The sequence below is a fragment of the Rattus norvegicus genome, chromosome 3, assembly GCF_036323735.1.
Source record: "Rattus norvegicus strain BN/NHsdMcwi chromosome 3, GRCr8, whole genome shotgun sequence".
NCBI lineage: Eukaryota > Metazoa > Chordata > Mammalia > Rodentia > Muridae > Rattus > Rattus norvegicus.
The window spans coordinates 128822387-128841775 of record NC_086021.1 but is presented as its reverse complement, the minus strand read 5'-3'; the positions used below and the strand labels follow the sequence as shown (position 1 = coordinate 128841775).

The following is a 19389-nucleotide window of genomic DNA, read 5'->3' as shown; positions in this document are numbered from 1 at the left end:
CGGGGGTCGGCGGGAAGTGGGGGCTTAGCGAAGCCGGAGCGGCCCTGAGCTCCGCCCGCTGAGGAGGAGTGAAGCTCAGGGCGCCGGCGCGGAAGGCGGAGGGGTGAAGTCAGGGCTGAGTGGGCGGAAGTGCGCTGGAGCTGAAGTGAGGCCCCTGAGCCCTGAGCGGGCTGGAGGGGAGCTTGAGCTGTCCGCCTCCCTCCCTCCAGGGCTTTGGGGCGCGCACACTTTAGCACAAAGCGACACGTTTTCCAAATGTCAGGCTGTTGCTTTGTCCAATTATAGGGCGTAGTAAGCCTACATCCTGCTGCTGCCCTACCTCGTATCCTGCTTTGTCAGGTCCACGTGAGGTCTGTATTCTTTGTCCAGCCTTAGGCCTCCTGCCCTCCTTGCCTGCTGGTTTTTCACCGATTGTTGTTATTTGTTATTTGTTCGTTTGTTTGCGAGGGTGGGTAACAGAGGGTCGAACCTGAAACCTTGCACAATGCTGGGCAAGTGATCCAACACTGAATTATATCCCTAGTCCTCTTGACTTTTTGAGTCATGATCACACCAAGGTGTCCAGGCTGGTCTTGACTTCATTCTGTAATTCAGGCAGGTCTAGAACTTTGAATCCTCGGGCCTCAGCCTTCCAAGTGGCTGAGACTGATGTGCGCACTATGCACTATCAAGCACAGGCTCAGCTTTTACTTTTTTCTTTTTTTAGGGCAAGGACTGCCTGCCCTGAAACTTACTATATAGACCAGGCAAATGTGGAACTCAACAGAGATCCACCATCCTCTTGAGAATGAAATACCCGTCCACATCGCCAGCCTTTTAAACTGAATTTTCTTTGTTTTTTCAAGATAATTTCTCTGTGTAGCCCTGGCTGTCCTTGAGCTCGGAAATGTGCCTGCCTCTGCCTCCAGAGCGCTGGGATCCAGGACACCTGCCCAGCATTTAAACCTATTTTTCAAAAAAGAGTTTTTAATTGCAAACGCTGTCAGAAAGTGAAAGTAACCCGAATATTTAGTTGAGTGTGGGGATATCGATTAGGATTTTTCTTTTGTTTAGATGAAAAACAAAATCAACAAAAAACCCTTTGAGTCTTTCAATGTGTTTATTCTCAACTGCTCATAGCTTCTTTGTGTGGGCTCCTTAAATCTCTAAAAGGCAAGGAAAGTGGGGGAGGAGAGAGCACGCTAATAGTCAGCAACTCTAAAGCATGACATCCCTGGTTCTGTTTTCTTAACAGACATGGCACATGAACGAGGACATTTACAGCTGCCCAGAGCTGATGCTATCCGTTCAAAGCTCATTGACACTTTCTCGCTCATAGAGCATTTGCAGGGCTTGAGCCAAGCTGTACCAAGGCACACTCTCCGGGAGATACTTGGTTAGTAACCTTCATTCACAGGAAGCTAATATTCCTGTCCACATCCTCAAAAAAAAGTAGAGACGTACTTAAGGGTGGAGCCAGGAATGATGGTACATGACTGAATCAGGGATCACTTGGGCTTTAAATAATAAAGGCCAGCTTGGGTTACACAGCAAGATTCCAGTTCAGAAAACAAAATGGAAAAAAAAAAATAGGGCTGGCAAGATGACTTAAAGAGTAAAGGTGCCTGCTGTCAATACAGATGGCCAGAGTTTGATTCTCAGTACTGATTCCCAAAAGTTGTCCTCTGGCCTACACACACACACACACACACTCACACACACACAAAAATATATTAAAAAAAAAAAAAAAGAAGAAGAAAGGAAAGGGGCTGGAGAGATGGCTCAGTGGTTACCGGTTAAGAGCACTAACTGCTTTTCCAGAGGTCCTGAGTTCAAATACAAGAAACCACATGGTGGCTCACAATCATCTGTAGTGGGGTCTTGGCACCCTCTTCCTGCATACAGACATACATGTATGTTCATAATAAATAAATGAATCTTTAAAAAAAAAGAAACCAGGTGTGGGTGATGCTTGCCTACAATCCCCAGTACCTGGGAGGAGGAGGCATCAGGAATTCAAGGTCATCCTTGGTTGAAAATAATATGAGTTGTATGAGACCCTATCTCAAATAATGAGGCGAGAAATAGCTCAGTGAGTACAGGCACTTGCTCTGTCCACCTAAGTTCCATCTTCAGAACCCACATGGTACAAAAGGCAACATACCCTACAGTTGTGCTATGACGTACACACACACACACACACACACACACACACACATACACACACACACTAATAAGTGTTTCTAAGTACAAATAAAATTTAGGGATGAGAAGCTATACTACAGGTGATAAACTCAGGGCTTTATAAATAAAACTCTTAGAATATAGGACCTCTATCACTTCCTCTAAGCCCTGACTGACTCTGAAACATTTCCACCAAGGGTACTTAAAACTTGAAGGTTGGGGTTGGGGATTTAGCTTAGTGGTAGAGCGCTCGCCTAGCAAGTTCAAGGCCCTGGGTTCCATCCTCAGCTCCAAAAACAAAACAAAACAAAACAAAACAAACAAACAAATAAAACTTGAAGGTTTCTGGTAGTGGTAGCACAGGGGTTTAATGCAGTACTTAGAAGGCGATGGCCAGGGGGTCTCTGAGGTGGAGAGAGCCTGCTCTACATACCAGGCTCTAGAGCAGCTGGTGCTAAAACAAAATTAATACTTTGTACCTGTTGCTTTCATGAGCATGGTCAACGTTGGTTATAAACTACACATTTTCACCTCAAACTTAATAGAATTCTTAGTTGCTTTGAGAAAGAACACCTTATCAGGCAGAGTTCCTGATGAATGGAAGAGGGTCCGTTATTTCACCAACATCCCTATTCCAACTCTACTTGCCCGTCACCGTCCTCCAGCTGGTCTGTTATCTACTATCCTGTTTTGTGGGGGGAGGCTGGCGAGATGTGAAGGCAGTCTAGGTGTCGCCAGTACTGGTGGACTCAAGCTGAACAACAGGCATCTCCAATTACTTTCCCGGTTTTTGTTACAGATCCGGCTTGTCAGAAGAAACTCATGTTAGGAGATCAGGAGCAGCTAGTGCGCTTCTCCATAAGGGCGCGGCGTATGGGGCACATTACGCATGCCCAGCGGTTGCTGAGCAGACTTCGAGTGCGGTGCGGTGGAAGACCACCTCTTTCCTTGTGGGCTGGATGGGTTCTTGACAGTATCCTTTTGTGTCGCTTGCTTTTGTCCGTGGCTATTCCTTTTCTGTCAGTCAGTTACTTTTCCTCTCTCAAACTGTTTCCTTCAAATTCTCGTACCTGACATTGTTGTCGTTATTATTTAAGCTGCATAAATAAGAAAGCACTCCGTCAACATGCTTCCTTAAAAGAAAACAGGTTCTATCTTCTCGAATTTCATCATCTCCCTCATCTTTCTGAATACCTTTGTGCTGATGGTCGAAATAGGTGAGACCTGGGGCTGGATGACAAAGGTGGTATGTGGAAGACAGTTCTCTCCTGGCCTGACTACTTTGTATTTTCAGACATCATCTCATTGTGATGGGGACAGATTTATTTCTTTATCTTTTGAGACAGAGTCTCATGTAGCCTACAATAGCCCTGAACTCTATATGTAATCAGGATAACCTTGAACCTTACCCCGTTTGCTTGATATTCCTCTTTCTGAAGGAAATGGAGGAGGAATGGATGTAGTAGACAGGGGCTGTGTCAGAGGAACTGGAACAAGTGAGGGGAGGGGAAACCATGGTCAGGATTATTAGAAGAGAAAATAGATAAAAATAATAAAAAACATATAATAAATAAAAGAAAATAATAAAATATAATATGCAATAATATACTAGTCTAAAATAGTTACTTCAATTTTTTTCTTTTATGTTTTTAAGACAGTCTTGCTATATAGCCCAGGCTGGTCTAGAACTCATACTAAATCCTGCAACCACCTATCCAGAGTTGGGATTACTGTCAGCACTGCTGGTGTCTGCCTTTAGAGGTAGGGGACTTTGATAAGTTTCAGGTTAGCCTATGCTACGCGGTGAGACCCTGTCTCAAAGACACCCAGCGCAGAGCTAGGGATTTAACTAAGTTGGCAGTGCATTTTCTTAGCATTCACAAAACCCCAGGCCTGGCCTTCAGCACCCCTTATATCCATCCCGTAGGAACACCAAGCTATACAACCACAACATGCATGCAGAGGGCCTACAGCAAACCCATGAAGGCTCCCTGACTGCTGTTTTGGTCTCTGTGAGTCCCTAGAACCCTGCCTAATTGATTCTGGGCTGTGTTCTCCTGCTGTACTAGACCCCTCTAGCTCCTACAGTCTTCTCTCCGCCTCCTCTTCTGTGATGTTCCCTGAGTTCTACCTGCTGTTTGGCTGTGGATCTCTGTATCTGCTCCCATCAGTTGCTGGATGAAGTCTCTCTGATGATCAGGCTAGACACCAATCTGAACTTCTGGAAGCTGTCACACTGCATTTTTTTTTTTTTTTTTGAGCTGTGGACCAAACCCAGGGCCTTGGCGCTCGCTAGGCAAGTGCTCTACCGCTGAGTTAAATCCCCAACCCTAGGTTATACTTTTTAAAAAGATCTATTTTGTGTCTCAGCGTGTGGCTCACATGCACGTGCAGGTGCCCTCAGAGGCCAGGAATAAATGTCAGGTCCCTGGAGCTGGAGTTACAGAAGACTGTCTCAAAACAAAAGGCTCCCTCAAAAGACTTCGTTTCTGTAAAATAGGAATGATTCTCATATGCTAACTTTCCTAAATTATTGTCATACTTGAGGCAACAGCAAATTTAGGAAAAGTAGTGGAAACCAGATAAGTCTTGAAGGCCATCAAGGCCACTTAGGTATAGTTCTTATAGTTGGAGCTGCCATTATGGAGGATACTTCTATCAGTCTACAGAAGTTCTTGGGGAAGGGCAGCAAACTGTGGATAAAGCTACTTGCCCCCGAGCCTGACCTGAAGAGAGCAACAGTGTACTCACATATGTAAAACACACAAACACTTATTCTGGGGGATTGGAGACCAGGCTCAGAGGTTGACAGCACTGACTGCTCCTCTGAGGTCCTAAATTCAATTCCCAGCCACCACATGGTGGCTGACAACCATTTATGATGAGATTTGGCGCCCTCTTCTGTCATGCAGGCAGAACACTGTACATTAAAAAAAATCTTTATAAAAAATCTTCCTGGACACACCAATGTAAGAGACATCTTTGAAATTATTCAAAATTTAAATTTTTTAAAAAACTTGATCTTATATTTCTATATTTTCAAGACCCATTGCTTTCCTATCAACTTTAGGACAAACTTAAGAGTATGGCAGATGGCAGGGTGTGATAAAGAGGGAATTCTGTAGTCTCTGTATGACTGTAGAATGGGTTGTGACTTGCAACTACTATTTATACCATTAGCAAGAGGTAAAGTGTAGCTGTTGCTTTATGGATAATTTATACCCTGTATTACAAAGGCTGACGCAACAGTGCAGTGAGAAACTCAGGGGCCGGAGCGCTGGTCCAGCAGTTAAAAACACTGTTTCTCTTGCAGAAGATCCAGGTTTGATTTCCAGGTCCCACTACAGTCTGACTTCTGACTTTAGGCAGCAAACATACATGTGGTACACATACATACATACATGCAGGTAAAATACTCATATCCATAAAAAGAAAATCTAAAAAAGAGAGAAATTCCAAGAGAAATGACATAGTAGTGGTCTCCATGCTGGTTTATAAGCAATTGTCCCTCATTATTCAGTGGCTCACTTAATCTCCGTCTCTCCCTTGCTCTGCCTTCCAGAATTGATGAACTCCACAAATACGAGTCTGTGGCCATTGAAGCTGGCTTTGGAGGTGACAGATTGGTTTATCTTGCTTAGCTTCATTGTAGAGATCCTTCTAATGTGGTTGGCCAGCTTTTTTCTCTTCTGGAAGAATGCCTGGAGTGTCTTTGACTTTGTGGTTACCATGTTGGTAAGAATAGATATTCTTAGGATTAGTTAAAGGGACCAGTAATATGCCTAGGGAAATTCCTAAAACCTTCAAGAATGAATGTAGAGATGTTTACCTAATTTGCTGCTTTGATTTTTTTTCCCCTTGAAACTAAAAGTAATTGTAGAAATTGTTGTCATTAGGAGCATCAACCCCTAAAATAACATCTGCCAGTTACTGAACAGTAAACGCCAGCCACTATCTTAAGTATTTTATGTGTATTATCTTATGTTCTGTAACAACTCAAGAGATAAGCCCTAGCTTCATTGCATTTTTAAATATCTAAACAAAGTTGAAGTACATAGCTTAAACAGGTTAGTATAAAAAGACTAAACAGCAAACAGACCATAGAGCATGCTATTCAAAGATAACACCCAGAGAACTCTAAAGAAGATGGGGTGGGAAAGGGGTAGCCTGGGTCCTTTGGGTGTCTTTACTTATTGCCTGTGTCTCCCACAGTCTCTGCTTCCTGAGTTTGTGGTGCTGATAGGCGTCTCTGCGGACTCTGTGTGGCTCCAACTGCTAAGGGTCTCTCGGGTGCTGAGGTCTCTCAAACTGTTTGCACGATTCCCTCAAATTAAAGTTATTCTTTTGGCTCTCGTCAGGGCCCTGAAGGTAATTTAAACTGATTAAAGTGGGGTGGGGGGCACATTAGAAAGGCATGGGTTAAAAAAAAAAGAAAGGCATGGGTTTAATATTTGATATAGTCAAAGAAGGTCATGAAAAGTTCTTTAAAGTGTTCTTGTATGAGAAGGGCTAGGAGGTAAAGTGACGTAATTTAGAGGTGCCCTGTCTGTATTTGGTGGGGACAGCCCAATGGGCTAGACTGGGCTGCTGATGGGGACCAGCCTTCTCTTACCTACCTCTGGCTTGGCTCTGGCTCTAGAGCATGACATTCCTGTTGATGTTGCTGCTTATCTTCTTCTACGTCTTCGCTGTGGCCGGTGTCTACTTCTTCAAAGAATATTCCCGTTCAACTATCGAGAATCTGGAGTACAACATGTTCTTCTCGTAAGCACGGCTGAGATTGGCCTTCAAGAAGGGAGAGGCTTGTCTGGCACTGAGAAGCCCATTTAAAGCACAGCAATACAGAAAACTAGAGTAAGAGTGGGACAGAACCAAAAGGGAAGAAACACAGGCCTGATAAGTACTACAGCCCTGACACTGGGCCTCAGACAACCCGTTCAGGCTCCTTTGCTTTTAAGGGTTTGTTGTTGTTGTTTTGTTTTGTTTTTTGAAAGATTTATTTATGGGCTGGAGAGATGACTCAGCGGTTAAGAGCACTGACTGCTCTTCCAGAGGTCCTGAGTTCAAATCCCAGCAACCACATGGTGGCTCACAACCATCTGTAATGGGATCCGATGCCCTCTTCTGGTGCGTCTGAAGACAGTGACAGTGTACTCAGATCCATGAAATCTTTAAAGATTTATTTATTTTGTGTACATAAGGATACTCACATATATGAAATAAATAAATCTTAGCTGTACAGAGTTTTTGAGTTTAATAAGTTTCTCAGTTGTTGGCCTTAATTCCTGGACAAGTGGAGTTTTTTTGGTTTTGTTTGAAACTCTACAAATTAAAATACTTTCTCATCTAGTACCTTTAAATACAGTATACTCCAGTTGGTAAGCCTGGCTTTGAAACTCAGTTACCTTGTTGTTTGTTGTGTTTCAAGAGAGAGGGCGTATCTCACATATCCCAGGCTGTCCTCAGATTTGCTATGACCTGTCTGATCACTCTGCCTTAACCTCCCCAGCGCTGGGGTTACAGGCTGCTACGCCTGTTTATGTGGTGCTGGAAAGTGAACCTAGGATCTAATGGTTACCAACTAAGCCACATCCCCAGACTTTAGTTAACCTCTTTGGGAAAATGGAGCTAGGTCCATGGACTACTTATGTAATCCCTGCTACTCAGGATGTTGAAGCAGGAGGCTCACAGGTCCAAGGCCTTCCATAATAAGCCTATCTCAAAATAAAACTCAAACGGTGGAAACTGTATGTAACAGATAACTGTAATATGTTCAGGAAGTTAAAGGCAAGAGGGTTATTCACGAGATCAAAGCCAGTTCAGTTTATTTAGTGAAATCCAGAACAATCGGGTTGCCAGGAAGATCCTGTTATAAAAAAAGTTTTGAGGATGGCCCAGGGTTTAAGAATTTAAATGCAGTTTTCACAGGGGACTCCAGCTCAGTCCCCAGCACTGACATCAGGTTTAAATCCACTTTCAGGAGATCTAATGTTCCCTTCTGGCCTGAGGAGACACCTGCACATATATGTGCATACACATGAAATTTAAAAAGTATTTTTATCTGTGTGTAGTAGGACAGTACTTGGGGGGCAGAGACATGTGGATCTCTCTGAATTCAAGGCCAACCTGGTCTAAAATTCAAGTTCCAGGACAGCCAGAGCTGTTGCACAGAGAAATAATGTCTCGAAAAACAAAAAATAATTTTCTTCCCCCTAAGGTACAGAGATGTAGGAACAGGACGCTTGTCTGGCATGTGCAAGGTCCTAAATTCAATCCCTTGTATCAGAAAAGTAAACAGCAGCAACAACAGCAACTTAGAAAAGAAATAGAAGAACATAAGGTCTTCGTGACTTTCACCATGGTGGACCAAGGCCAGGGACAGAAGGTGCTGAGGGTAATGGTCTCCAACCTCACCTTCAGATCTTGGAAAATAGATCTTAGATTCAGGCTTGGATGTATGAGCAAGTGAACATGGGTTTGTTATCGACGCTGATGAGCGCATGAACATTATATTAGATGATGCAGAAAAGATTCTAAAACAATGCCAAGAAAACTGGGTCAGATCATGCTGTCACTCAGCTACAAAATGTTTCCAACTAAAAATGATGAAGGACTAGAGAAGTTAAGAAGGCAAGACAGTGGTTTGCTTGCTTGCTTGCTTGAGACAGCATCTCACTATGTACCTCAGACTGTCCTGGAACTTAAGCTGGCCCCTAACTCACAGAGATCCTCCTGCCTCTGTGTCCTGAGTGCTTAATTAAAGGCGTGTGGCACCATGCCTGGCCTGTAATGTGCTTTTTTTTCCTTAAGGTATCCTCTGCTGGGAGCACAGCCTGAAACATTTATTCGTGTGTTGTAAGACTGTTTTTGTCATTGGGGGGAGGGAGGAATAGAGCTGGCAAGGTGGTACTGGAGGTTAAAGCACTTGTCATGCAAGCCTAGTGAACTAAGTTAGATCCCTGGGACCCACATAAAGGTAGAAGAAGAGAACTTACTCCAAAAGGGCCTTCACATTTGTGCTGTGGCATGCCTTCCCCCTCAACATACATATTACATAATAGCAGTACTAACTCAAGAGTCTGAGGATAGATTGAGTAATACATCTAAACATTTGCTACAGTATAACAAATGATTAAATGTTGCTGCGGCTCACAAGCATAGTCACTAGTTGAACCACTGTCTCTAAGTATGGGTATTACACAGGCACTTACACATTCTCATCCAAAGGGGTAATCCCGGCCAGTTGTGATGGACATGCCTGAACTGTCAGCATTTAGGAAGTGGAGATAGGGTCGATTCAGAGTCATCCTCAGCAACACAGCAAGTTCCAGGGCTACATGGCACCCTGTCTCAAAGGCCAACCATCCAGTCCTTATAAGACCTCTATGTCAAAAACATTTCTTGCTAGAAGAAAGTCCATTTGAATTTCTTGATTTAGACCTATTCTTTTTTTTTTAAGATTTATTTATTTATTATATATAAGTACACTGTAGCTGTCTTCAGACACACCAGAAGAGGGCATCGGAGCTCTTTACAGATGGTTGTGAGCCACCATGTAGTTGCTGGGAATTGAACTCAGGACCTCTGGAGAGCAATCGGGGCTCTTAACCGCTGAGCCATCTCTCCAGCCCCTAGAATTATTCTTTTTCCCCTTTCCTTTTCCTTTTCTTGTATTAGTGGAACTTGAACGTGTGGTTCCACACATGCTAGACCGGTGCCCTACCACTAAGCCATCTCCCAGCTCTTAACCTTTTTTTTCTTTTTCTTTTTTTTTTAAAAAGAAGAGCTCTTGCTAAATTGACCTGGAACACAACTATCTTGTACAAGCTGATACATAAAATCTATTCTTATCAATATATTGAAAGTGGATTTGTTCTGTTTTATTGTGAGAAAGCATCCTCCTACTTTATAGCCCAGGTTGGCCTTGGCAAGTCTCCCATCTCGGCCTTACAAATACTGGTTTTTTATAGAGTGGTTTTTGTTGTGGTTATGGTATTTTGTTTTGTTTCATTGGCTTTTTCACTTGACTGGTTTGCTTATTTCATTTTGGTTTTGAGACAAGGCCTTGAACTTTTTCTGATCCTCCTGCTTCCACTTTCCAAGCACTCGGATCACAGGTATATACAATAACGCATAGCTCCATCTTTTTTCTTTTAAAGACAGGGTCTCAGTAGACATTATGGCACAGGCCTTCACTCCCAGCAACTCAGGAGGCAGAGGCAGGAGCTATCCAGAAAAACTCTGTGTGAGGGTGGAGGGTAGAGGGTGGGGGATGGACGGTCACAGGCTTCCACTGTTTGCCTCTGGCTGGCCTGGCACTCAGAAAGACCCACCTGTCTTTGTCTCCTGAATGCTACGAATAAAGGTGCGCACCACCACCCTTGCTTTCGTCTCCACTCTTTTTTTTTTTTTTTTTTTTTTTTTGAGATAGGGTCTCACTATATAGCCCTGGCTATCCTAGAACTCACTATGTAAACCAGGCCGGTCTCAAACTCACAGAGATTCTCCCTTATGAGTGCTGGTACTAAGGCATGAACCAACGTGCCTGGCTATCAGCTGTAGACTCAACATAGACTTTTGTGAAAAGTTCAGTTTGCAGCAGGGTAAAGTGGCTTATACATGTATTGTTAGCTCTTGACAACCGAGGCAGGAGAACTGCTACTAGTTCCAGGCCAACTTGGATGATGCAGTGAGTTCCAGGGCTACATGATGAGACTCTTGTCACAGAATAAATAAATTAAAAACCCAGCATCTGGGAAACAAAGTAGGGAAGAAGAGAATTTTAGATACTTTCCTTGTGGGGACAAAAGATTTCAGGAAGTTATGTATTTTTCTCAGGCTGCCTATCAAACCCTTTAGACATGCTAAGCAAATGCTCTATGATGTAACTGTAGCCCCTACTCCCCTAATAGTACACTTATAAGTATGTAAACTTACACCTTTTATTTGTGTATGTTACTAGTCTTTTTTTTTAAAGATTTATTTATTTATTTTGTATACAAGTACACTGTAGCTGTTTTCAGACACACCAGAAGAGGGCATCAGATCCCATTACAGATGGTTGTGAGCCACCATGTGGTTGCTGGGATTTGAACTCAGGACCTCTGGAAGAGCAGTCGGTGCTCTTAACCACTGAGCCATCTCTCCAGCCCATGTTACTAGTCTTTATGTGGCATTGTTACACATTTGTTTGTCTTAACACTTGATGCTGTTATGAAACAAATATAGACTGTTAAAAAAGTGGTGCACTTGGAGTCCGGGAGCTTGGGAAGCAGAGGCAACAGGGTCTGCAGAGATCCAGGACAGTCAGGGCTACACAGAGAAACCAGACCAAACACCACCACCACCACCAGAAACGATTAGATGGGAATGTTTGTTAAATTTCTTCTAATATATTTATTTATATACGTATATATATATTAATCTAAAAATTAGGATCAGGGCTAAATAAGTGACTCAGTGGTTAAGAGCACTGGCTGCTCTTAGAGAGAAATTAGTTTTAATTCCCAGGACCCACATAACAGTTCACAACCATTTTTAACTCCAGTTCTAGGGGATCAGACTCTCTCTTTTGGCATGCATATGGTTCATTGACATATAAGTAGGCAATACATTTATACACAGAATAATTAAAAAAAAACCAAAACGATGGCCTAGAGAGATGACTCAGTGGTTTAGAACTGCTCTAGCAGATGGCTGGGTTCAATTCCTAGCACCTACATGGTGGGTCACAGCCACCTGAAACTCTAGGGGATCCATTCCCCTCTTCCAGCCATCCTGGGCACCAAGTATACATATGATATATATATATATATATATATATATATATATATATACACATACATGTAAAATATCCATATACAAAATTTTAAAATATTCATATACTTATAAATCATGAGGTTAGAAAATAGGTTTTAGTTGGTTTCTTAGCTAGGGTTTGCATTGCTATGAACAGACACCATGACCAAGGCAAGTCTTACAAGGACAACATTTAATTGGGCTGGCTTACAGGTTCAGAGGTTCAGTCCATTATCATTAAGGCAGGAGCATGGCAGCATCCAGGTAGGCATGAAACAGGAGGAGCTGAGAGTTTTATACCTTCATCTGAAGGCCACTAGGAGAGGACTGGCTCCCAGGTGGTTAGGAGGAGGGTCTCATTGCCCAACCCCACAGTGACACACTTCCTCCAACAAGGCTACACCTACTCTAACAAGGCCACACCTCTAATAGTGCCAGTCCCTAAGCCAAGCATATTCAAACCACCACAGTTTGTGATTTAAGTTCAGTCAGGGATAGCAAGGTGGCTCAGTGGATAAAGGTGCTTGCCACCAAACCTGATAATCTGATCAGTCTTGGAACCCACATAGTAGAAGAGAGAACTAAGTCTTGCAAGGCATCCTCTGTGTTCTGAACCTGATAGTGGCATGTATATGTACATGCACAGACATGTGCACACACAATAAGTAAATGCAAAAATAAAAATGTGAAGAATCACTACAGTATGCATTTATTAAAAACATAGCAGCCCTGGGACTAATGGAGTATTGAGAGAAATTTATAGGCTATTCATGATAAAGGGGAGCATGATAAAGACAGACTGGATAATGATAAGCTAGAAAGTATTAAATATGATAGAAAATGAGCTAAATTCAAAGCATTTTTTAAAAAAAAATGCCTTTATGTTACTTTAAGAATAAGAAGGAGATGGCTCAGCGGTTAAGAGCACTGACTGCTCTTCCAAAGGTTCTGAATTCAAATCCCAGCAACCACATGGTGGCTCACAATCTTCTGTAATGAGATCTGATGCCCTCTTCTAGTGTGCATGGAGACAGCTACAATGTATTATATATAATAAGTAAATTAATTAAAGAAAGTAAGGATGCTAGCCTAGTGGTTGTAGTACACGCCTTTAATCCCAGCTCTCAGAAGGCAGAAGGCAGGTGGATCTCTGAGCTCCAGGCCAACCTGGTCTACAGACCAAGTTCCAAGATAGCCAGGGCTACACAGAGTAACCTTGTCTCATAAAACCCCCCAAAACCAATAAATGAAATAATAAGAATGAGGCCAGATGAAGACAGGAATTCACCTCCAAGTTCAAAGCCAGCCTTGTCCACATAGGGTTCCAGTCTAGCCAGGGCTGCGCAGTGAGACTCAAAACCAAAACCAAAACCAAGTTTAGATTTCTGCTTCTGTATATTCACACTCTGCTTTCGTAGGGACCTACTAAATTCCCTGGTGACAGTGTTCATCCTCTTCACCTTGGATCATTGGTATGCAGTACTTCAGGACGTCTGGAAGGTGCCAGAAGCTAGCCGTGTCTTTAGCAGCATCTATGTGATCCTTTGGTTGTTGCTTGGTTCCATTATCTTTCGAAACATCATAGTAGCCATGATGGGTAAGCACAGAGGGGGTACAACTTCATATGAGGGATGGTGGGAGGACACTGGCAACTGGGGCCGGTGGACTATTGGTAGAGAACCCAGTGTAGCAAGGAAGTTTGGATATTGGAATAGATATTTCACTTTGTTTTTCCCCATGTAAGCATTCTTCTTAGTCTAGTTACCATCACCTTCCAACTCCTAATGGCCCTTGGGGGGGCAGTTACTAACTTTCAGAATATCCGAAATGAGCTGCATGAGGAGATGACTCACCTGGAGGTTCAGTATAAGGCTGACATATTCAAGCGACGGATTATCCAGAGGTCAGCTTCTGCATGTTCAAACCCAATGTCATTTCTCGACTCATTCCCTGTTTCTTTTCCTTGGCTCTGTGAGTAGAGTAGGCCATATTCTAGTGTTTCTTTATGTGCCATGGGTGTTTCTCTACTCCCCTTCATGGCTTAGGTTTCTTTCCTTATAGATCTGAATTACTTTTTCTTACACTTATTTATTATTACACAGAGTAACATTATTACTTCTGCTGACTTGTGGCTTTTTTAAAAATTCTTTTCTTACTTTTTTTTTTTTGTAGGAGACAACAATCTGAGTCACTAAGGTAAGATGAGGCGTAAATGGTAGAAACTGTCAAAGATGAAGATTTGCTGAGAGAGAGTCCGTGGTGCCCTCCAACATTAAATGTTTATTTTCTAACTTTCTAAAACCCACGGGTGTGGCTTTATTTGAAAAAGGGGTCTTTGCAGATATGGTTGCAGATGGATCATCCTAGGCTATTCTGATAGGTTCTAAATTAGTGACAGAGATCCTTCTAGGAAACCAAGAGAAGATGTGGCAGCATTGTTTGTTTGGCTGAAGTCCTGACTATCCTGGAGCCTGAGGACTAACTCTGAAGTCACAGAGCTCCTCCTGCATCTCCCTCTGAGTGCTGGGATAAGCACAGGTGCCACCACCTGGAGCCGATTGTTTTGTTTTTGTGGAGGTTCTTTTTCCTCAATTTCTTTTTAAACTCTAGGTTTGGCATGGTAGTGCATGCCTTTACCCATCATGACTGACTATGGCTTGTAGTTTTAAACAGGGCATCCTCATTAAAAGTAATATGTGAGCAAAGTCTTGAAAGCAGTGAGATTTCTGAGTGTGTATGGTGAAAGTGTTAGTGGCAGAGAGAAGAGCTGCTACAAATAATCTAAGTTGGAAATACACCTAATGTGTTTGAGAAACAGAATTGACCAGTGCAATTGGAGCAGAAAATGAAAAACAGGAGATGAAGTCAGAGAAAGAGTGGATTACGTATTAGCTACTTTTCGGCAGCTGTGACAAAACACCCAGACCAAGGTAACTTACAGAAGGAGGAGTTTATTTTGGCTTCTGTTTCCAGAGAGAGTAGAATAATGGCAGCCAGAGCATCAAGCTGAGAAATCACCTCTTGTTAAGCATGAAGCAGAGAGTGTGAACTGGAAGTGGGACAAGGTTGTAAATTCTCAAAACCTGTCCCTTGGGACATACTTCCTCCAGCAAAACTCCCCTTCCACAACCTTTCCAAATGGTGCCACCAACCAGGGACCAAATGCTCAAATGCATGATGCTGTAGGATCATTGCTCATTCAAACCCCTAGCATGATTCTGCAGGGCTAGAGAAGATTGCTGTAGGCTCTGAGAATCATTTATAATAAGTGGAAGCCAAACAGAGGAATTGCATCAGGTGATTTATATTTAAATACAGGCTTTCTGTTGGACTAGTGTGAGAAGGAAAAGAGCAGTTAAGAAAGATACATTGGGGATAACTGAGCTGGGAGGTTCCTCAACCTAGAATCTGAGTACAGTTTGACTCTTAAAGCTGTAAATCAAAGCTTTAAGGATGCCAGGCTCGGGACTAGCATAATAAGTGGACTGCCACATCTTGCAAGTATATTTGAAGCAATAAAATTTCTTTCTATTTGCACAGAGGAACCAGTCAAGGAAAGGTCTCCGAAGACATAACAGAAACTTCCGAGGCCACTGATGAGGAAAAAAGCGAAGCTGAGGAAAGCGAGGAAGAGAAAAGCGAGGAAGAGAAAAGTGATGTAGAGAAAAGCGATGAAGAGAAAAACGATGAAGAGAAAAGTGATGAAGAGGAAAACGATGAAGAGAAAAGTGATGTAGAGAAAAGCGATGAAGAGAAAAACGATGAAGAGAAAGGGTATACCGAGAAAGTGTATTCCGGAAGAACCTTTGTGGAGAGAAGTTATGCTGAGAGAAGCTTTGCTGGAAAGGCTGAAAATGAAAAAGTACAAAAAGAGTTGAAAGAAAAGGCCTACCCGGGTTCTCCTCCCAACTCTTCATCCCATGATGAAGCCTTTGCAGCCGATGATACTTACCTTGGTACGAAGAATGGTTCCTTCCATTGAAGTCACATTCCTCTTGTTATGAGACCCACAGTCATTGTTTGGTGGCCAAGGATGCTTTCAAAACTCAATTCTCCTGCCTTATGCTGCAAATTCTGGGAGGGTAGGCAAATGTAAGACATACAGGTTGTCCTTGCCTCCTCCTCCTTTTTTCTCCTTCCCTTTTGCAGACTTACACCATAGCCCAAGCTAGCTTGGAAGTCCTTATATACTAACCCTAGCAAGCCTAGTGCCTCAGCCTCCCAAGCTTGGGAATGGCAGGTGTGTGTCACTGCATCTGCCTTAGACATGCTTTAAAGGATCATTCTTCCTCACAGAAAACCTGGACTGGGAGACTCTTGTGCATGAGAACCTGCCTGGGCTAATGGATATGGATCAGGATGACCGTGTTGTTTGGCCCAGAGATTCGCTTTTCCGATATTTTGAGTTACTGGAAAGCCTTCAGTATAACCTAGAGGAGCGCAAGAGGTTGCAAGAATTTGCAGGTGAGGATATAAGGCTGTCATGGGGTCCAGGAGTTTGTTTGTTTGTTTGTTTTTAAGATTTTATTTATTATATATTTATATGAGTACACTGCCACTGTCTTCAGACACACTAGGAGAAAGCATCAGATCCCATTACAGATGGTTGTGAGCCACCATGTGGTTGCTGGGATTTGAACTCAGGACCTCTGGAGGAGCAGTCAGTGCTCTTCTTAACCGCTGAGCCGTCTCTCCAGGAGCTTTTAAGTATAAGGAAGTAGCATCTCTGTTTCAATCACCTGCCCTCATCAAAAACAGTTAACTTAGAGAAGAGCTAGAAATTTGGCTTCACCAGAGGGCGCTCAAGTCTTACAAGATCTGAAAACTTGATTCTTAGGATACTATTAACAGTTGCAAGTGTTAAGAATCAGGCCAAGGTAGGTTCCTGCTGAACTTTGCAGTGAATTCCCTTCTCTTTAAAGGCCACATTTCAGCTTATGGTAGGGCTCGGGGGGAGGGGTGTGTCACATTGAAGAGCTAGAATTAGAAAAAGTAAACACTACTCCATCCCCAAAAGATGTACACACACACACACACACACACACACACACACACACCTACCCATAAGCTGTGAGTTGGGAACAGATGGGTTTTTTGGTTGGTTGATTGGTTGATTGTTTGGGTGTTTTTGTTTTGTTTTGTTTAGTTTTTTGTTTTTTGTTTTATATGTACTGGTATTTTGCTCCCATGTATGCCTCTGCTCCACATGTATGCTTGATACCCACCGAGGTTAAAAAGGACCAGATCCTCCTAGAATTAAATTACAGTCTATGAATGCTTAGCATTCATTCTGAGTGCTAGGAATGAAACCCAGAGGAAGAGCAGACAGTGCTTCTAAATGCTGAGCCCCTCCATCCTCTTTTTTTTTTTTTTTTTTTTTAAGATTTATTCATTTGTTTTATGTAAGTACACACCAGAAGAGGGCATCAGATCCCATTACAGACAGTAGTGAGCCACCGTGTGGTTGCTGAGAACTCAGGACCTCTGGAAGAGCAGTCAGTGCTCTTAACCACTGCCATCCCTCCTGCCCTTTTAAATATTGTTTAGTTTTGCCTGAATTTCCTTTCTTATATCCTTTTAAAATGAACATAATTGAAACTGAGAAATTAGGCAGCAGGGTTTGTGTGCGTGTGTATATATATACATGTGTGCATCATGCCACAGAAAGGCCATAGGAATTTATAGCATTTAGGGGTCAGCAAGATGGCTCAGTAGGTACTTGTCACCAAACCTGATAACTGGAAGGACAGAACTAACTTCTGAAAGTTGTCCTTTGATTCCCATGTATGTGCCATGAAATTTCCGGCAGCATTTTAGAGACCATCTTTGTCTGTATCACAGTGTTGACTGGGGTTAATTCTGCTCTTCTTGGCCCTCCCCTGGTAGGAGGAGTCAGGATAGATGGTAAGAAGCAGTAGGAAGGAACTTACAGATTTTGAGTCAGGATCTCACTCTTTTTTTTTTTTTTTAAAGATTTATTTATTTTATTTATATGTTAGTACACTGTAGTTCTCTTCAGACACTTCAGAAGAGAGCATCCCATTACAGATGGTTGTGAGCCACCATGTGGTTGCTGGGAATTGAACTCAGGACCTCTGGAAGAGCAGTCAGTGCTCTTAACCGCTGAGCCATCTCTCCAGCCCCCAGGATCTCACTCTTAACTCTTCACTATGAGGCTACACACCTGAGGCAAATCTCAAATCCCAGCAATCTCCTGCCTCATCTATCAAAGCAAAGCCCAGGTCAGTAGACTGGCTGACCTTCCTTTCCTTTCCTTTCCTTTCCTTTCCTTTCCTTTCCTTTCCTTTCCTTTCCTTTCCTTTCCTTTCCTTTCCTTTCCTTTCCTCTTTCTTTCTTTTCTTTCTTTCTTTCTTTCTTTCCTCTTTCTTTCTTTTCTTTCTTTCTTTCTTTCCTCTTTCTTTCTTTCTTTCCTCTTTCTTTTCTTTCTTTCTTTCTTTCTTTCTTTCCTCTTTCTTTTCTTTTCCTTCCTTCCTTCCTTCCTTTCTTTCTTTCTTCCTTTCTTTCTTTCTTTCTTTCTTTCTTTCTTTCCCAGAGTCTTTTAGCTCTTGCTGGCCCGAAACTCACTATGTAGACCTGGTTGGCCTGGAATTCACAGAGATTCCCTCTCCCTCTCCTAAGTGCTGGGATTAAAGGTGTGTTTTGCCATACTTAGCTTAGAGTCCAGATAAAACATTATTTTTGAGTCCAGATCTTTAAAAATTATTTTTAACTTTCATATGAGGGTTTATTACATGTTCACCATATCCTCCACACATTCGAACCTTTCCTTCCTTACCCCTCCCAGGAGATCACCCCTCCCTTTTGACATTTCTTACTGTGGAGAACCGAATGCATGCAGAGGTCAGAGGAAAACAGTTGAGAGCCAGTTCTATCTTTCCGTTCTATGGGTTCTGAGAACTGAACTTGGACATTCAGGCTGGGCATCAAGTGTCTTTATCTGCTGAGCTACCCTGCTGTCTCTGTTAGTTCTCTTTGTCGCATAGGCAACTTCATTTCAACTTTCATGTCATACATACATGCATGATTTTATGTGTCTGTATCAAGTCTAGGAAATGAAAATGGAGAAAATACATGATATTTATTTTTCCAAGATTGTAGAGCTCAGATCTTGACAAGCATTTTTATGGTAAAGAGAAGATAGATTTAAGTGCCTTAGAGTAAATATTAGTCAAGATTTGTATGGGAATCTGGAACTCAGAAAGCAGGGCCTTTACCAAACATATGTGTTCAAACATTCTTAGCCTTCTGACCTCACATTTTGTTTCTTTACAGTTCAAGCACTGATGAATTTTGAAGACAAGTGAAGGCACAGTGTATGACACCTGTGTCTTTGGAGCCAGCAAAAGCTAATGATGAAAATAATTAGAATTTAAAATATAAATATCTAATAAATACTGCTAATGAATA

At 42.4% G+C, this 19389-nt stretch overlaps 1 protein-coding gene across 5 annotated transcripts in view; it reads left to right on the top strand.

Annotated features, from left to right (window-relative positions):
- Positions 1–19389, top strand: part of Catsper2 (cation channel, sperm associated 2) — a 20115-nt gene extending 726 nt beyond the window's left edge. For 2 of the 5 annotated variants that reach the window (XM_017591949.3, XM_008762187.4), the window contains exons 2-13: positions 1235–1375; positions 2963–3136; positions 3312–3380; positions 5726–5898; positions 6376–6531; positions 6803–6927; positions 13380–13558; positions 13765–13864; positions 14134–14157; positions 15502–15917; positions 16258–16425; positions 19255–19387. In XM_017591949.3, coding sequence (XP_017447438.1) covers positions 1237–1375; positions 2963–3136; positions 3312–3380; positions 5726–5898; positions 6376–6531; positions 6803–6927; positions 13380–13558; positions 13765–13864; positions 14134–14157; positions 15502–15917; positions 16258–16425; positions 19255–19286 — 1755 coding nt within the window. In that variant the 5' untranslated portion in view covers positions 1235–1236 and the 3' untranslated portion in view covers positions 19287–19387. Of the gene's footprint in view, positions 351–1234; positions 1376–2962; positions 3137–3311; positions 3381–5725; positions 5899–6375; positions 6532–6802; positions 6928–13379; positions 13559–13764; positions 13865–14133; positions 14158–15501; positions 15918–16257; positions 16426–19254 lie in introns of all 5 variants that reach the window. The other 3 variants (NM_001012220.1, XM_006234860.4, XM_063284284.1) reach the window with 3 other exon arrangements.